This window comes from Pterocles gutturalis, unplaced genomic scaffold, assembly GCF_000699245.1.
Source record: "Pterocles gutturalis isolate BGI_N339 unplaced genomic scaffold, ASM69924v1 scaffold51929, whole genome shotgun sequence".
NCBI classification, from domain to species: Eukaryota; Metazoa; Chordata; class Aves; order Pterocliformes; family Pteroclidae; genus Pterocles; species Pterocles gutturalis.
The window spans coordinates 1-1,745 of record NW_010132685.1 but is presented as its reverse complement, the minus strand read 5'-3'; the positions used below and the strand labels follow the sequence as shown (position 1 = coordinate 1,745).

The window sequence follows — 1,745 nt, the reverse complement described above, 5'->3', positions numbered from 1 at the left end:
AGCAGGCATGCCAGGCTTCTCAGATTTCCACTCAAACCCCTCTTCTGTCAGCTTTCCCACATTCCTAGCACTGATTCATCTCCTCCAGGGGCAGCAGCCCAGTGCCAGAAAGTCAATTCCACATCACTTTCAGGAGTTCTTTTCACAGGAATAGGCTTCAGCAGCCAGGACTTTAGCCCAAAGGATTGTCATCCACAATCTGTTAATGAGCTTTCAAGTGCCCGTTAGTTTTCACAGGTGCATTCATACTCCTGGTGTTTGTCAAGGAACAATATTTTTTCACTATTTTCCTCCTGATGAAGCGGAAGATTTCAACAGTGAAGCCCAAAGATACAATGTACATGGCCAGGCCTCCAGCCTTGAGGAACCAGTTGGGATCAGGGGATGTCACCATGGCATACATGATCAAAGCTCCTCCCCCGATTCGCAGCACCAGGAAGAGGAACACAAAGAAGAAATCCACCACTTCTCCCAGGAAAGTGTGGTAACATCCCATTTCCCGCAGAAACCAGCGGGTCTGGAGCAGTGGGTTGGTGATCTCACTAACAAATACAACAGCATTGACTTCCGTAGCAGACTTCCCGAGCCCCAGCACCATGATCATGCCACAGATGCTCAGAGTGTGATGGAGCAGCATTAGGTCCCCCTCCGTCTGGAAATATAGGCACCAGCCCAGGTCAAAGATAAAGTAACCCAAGGTCAGGGACAGCACATGGATCTGAAGAGATGTGTTTGGTGAACCTGAAATGAAAGACATACATAAGCCTGGAGTCTTAAGACATTCAGCCTGCCCAGCAGACCCAGGCAGGCCATCCCATCCTGCCACACTTCTGTTCCTCCCTTTCTCTCCACCCTTTTAGAAAGCAGGCATGGAAGGCCTAACCCCCATCAGCAGAACTATTTGAGATTTAATGATAGAAAACAGCAAACAAAACCCCACAGCCAAACGCCGTAAGTTTATTACGCCCCTAAAGATATGAACAGCATTTGGTCTATTCTCAGCACATCACTACACCCAATGCTGTAATAAACTCAAGCTGCCAACCTGAAAACTTTCAACATGCACATGGATAAAACAAGAAAAGAATAAAAATATTAACAGTAAGAAGTGATAAAGGCTGTAGAAGAAGCAGGGAAGTTAAAATTCTGCCCCAAACACACCCCAAAAACATACACATAAGAGAACAGACAGCAAAAGCAATCAGCCCCCCACTCCACCTTTAACAGAACTGGAGGTATCCACACTGCATGATAAGGCCATGTGTCAGGGCAAGCCTCCAAGCATACCTGCATGGGTCAGAGGCCAGGGGCCATCCACGAGAGCAACGTAACCAGAGAGGCAGGTGACAATCACCCCATGCAGCAGGGTGACCAAGCGACAGCTCCACTCGCAGGAACGGTGCTGGTTCCAGTAGCAGAAGCAGGCGTACAGAGCCAGCCAGGCAAGGAAGCTGCAGGTCACCTGGACAACGATGGACACCATCCTGCTGGACACAAGGAGAGGACGTTAGGAACACAGCAGCCTTCCTGGCAACGGGTGTTCATCCAGACCATCTGCCTCAGAGCTAACCCCAGCCCATTTGTGGGAGAAAAACAAACCACCAAACCACACACGAGCAAACCAGACCAACCAAACCACCCCACCAAAACACACCTTGTACCCTCCCCGTGAGCACGGTGCCCTCCGGAGCCCCTCTTCAGCACCATTTCCCTGCAAGCCCCCCTCGTTACCAAGGCTGTTCGGG

The 1,745-nt window shown here is 50.0% G+C and overlaps 1 protein-coding gene across 1 annotated transcript; it reads right to left on the bottom strand.

The window, feature by feature from the left end:
* Window positions 1-202: 202 nt before the first annotated feature.
* Window positions 203-1,483, bottom strand: LOC104467235 (transmembrane protein 136-like). The gene is made up of 2 exons (XM_010080945.1): window positions 1,288-1,483; window positions 203-741 (listed from the first exon to the last, which is right to left on the bottom strand). The coding sequence occupies exons 1-2, from the start codon at window positions 1,481-1,483 to the stop codon at window positions 203-205; spliced, it is 735 nt and encodes a 244-aa protein (XP_010079247.1).
* Window positions 1,484-1,745: the final 262 nt, after the last annotated feature.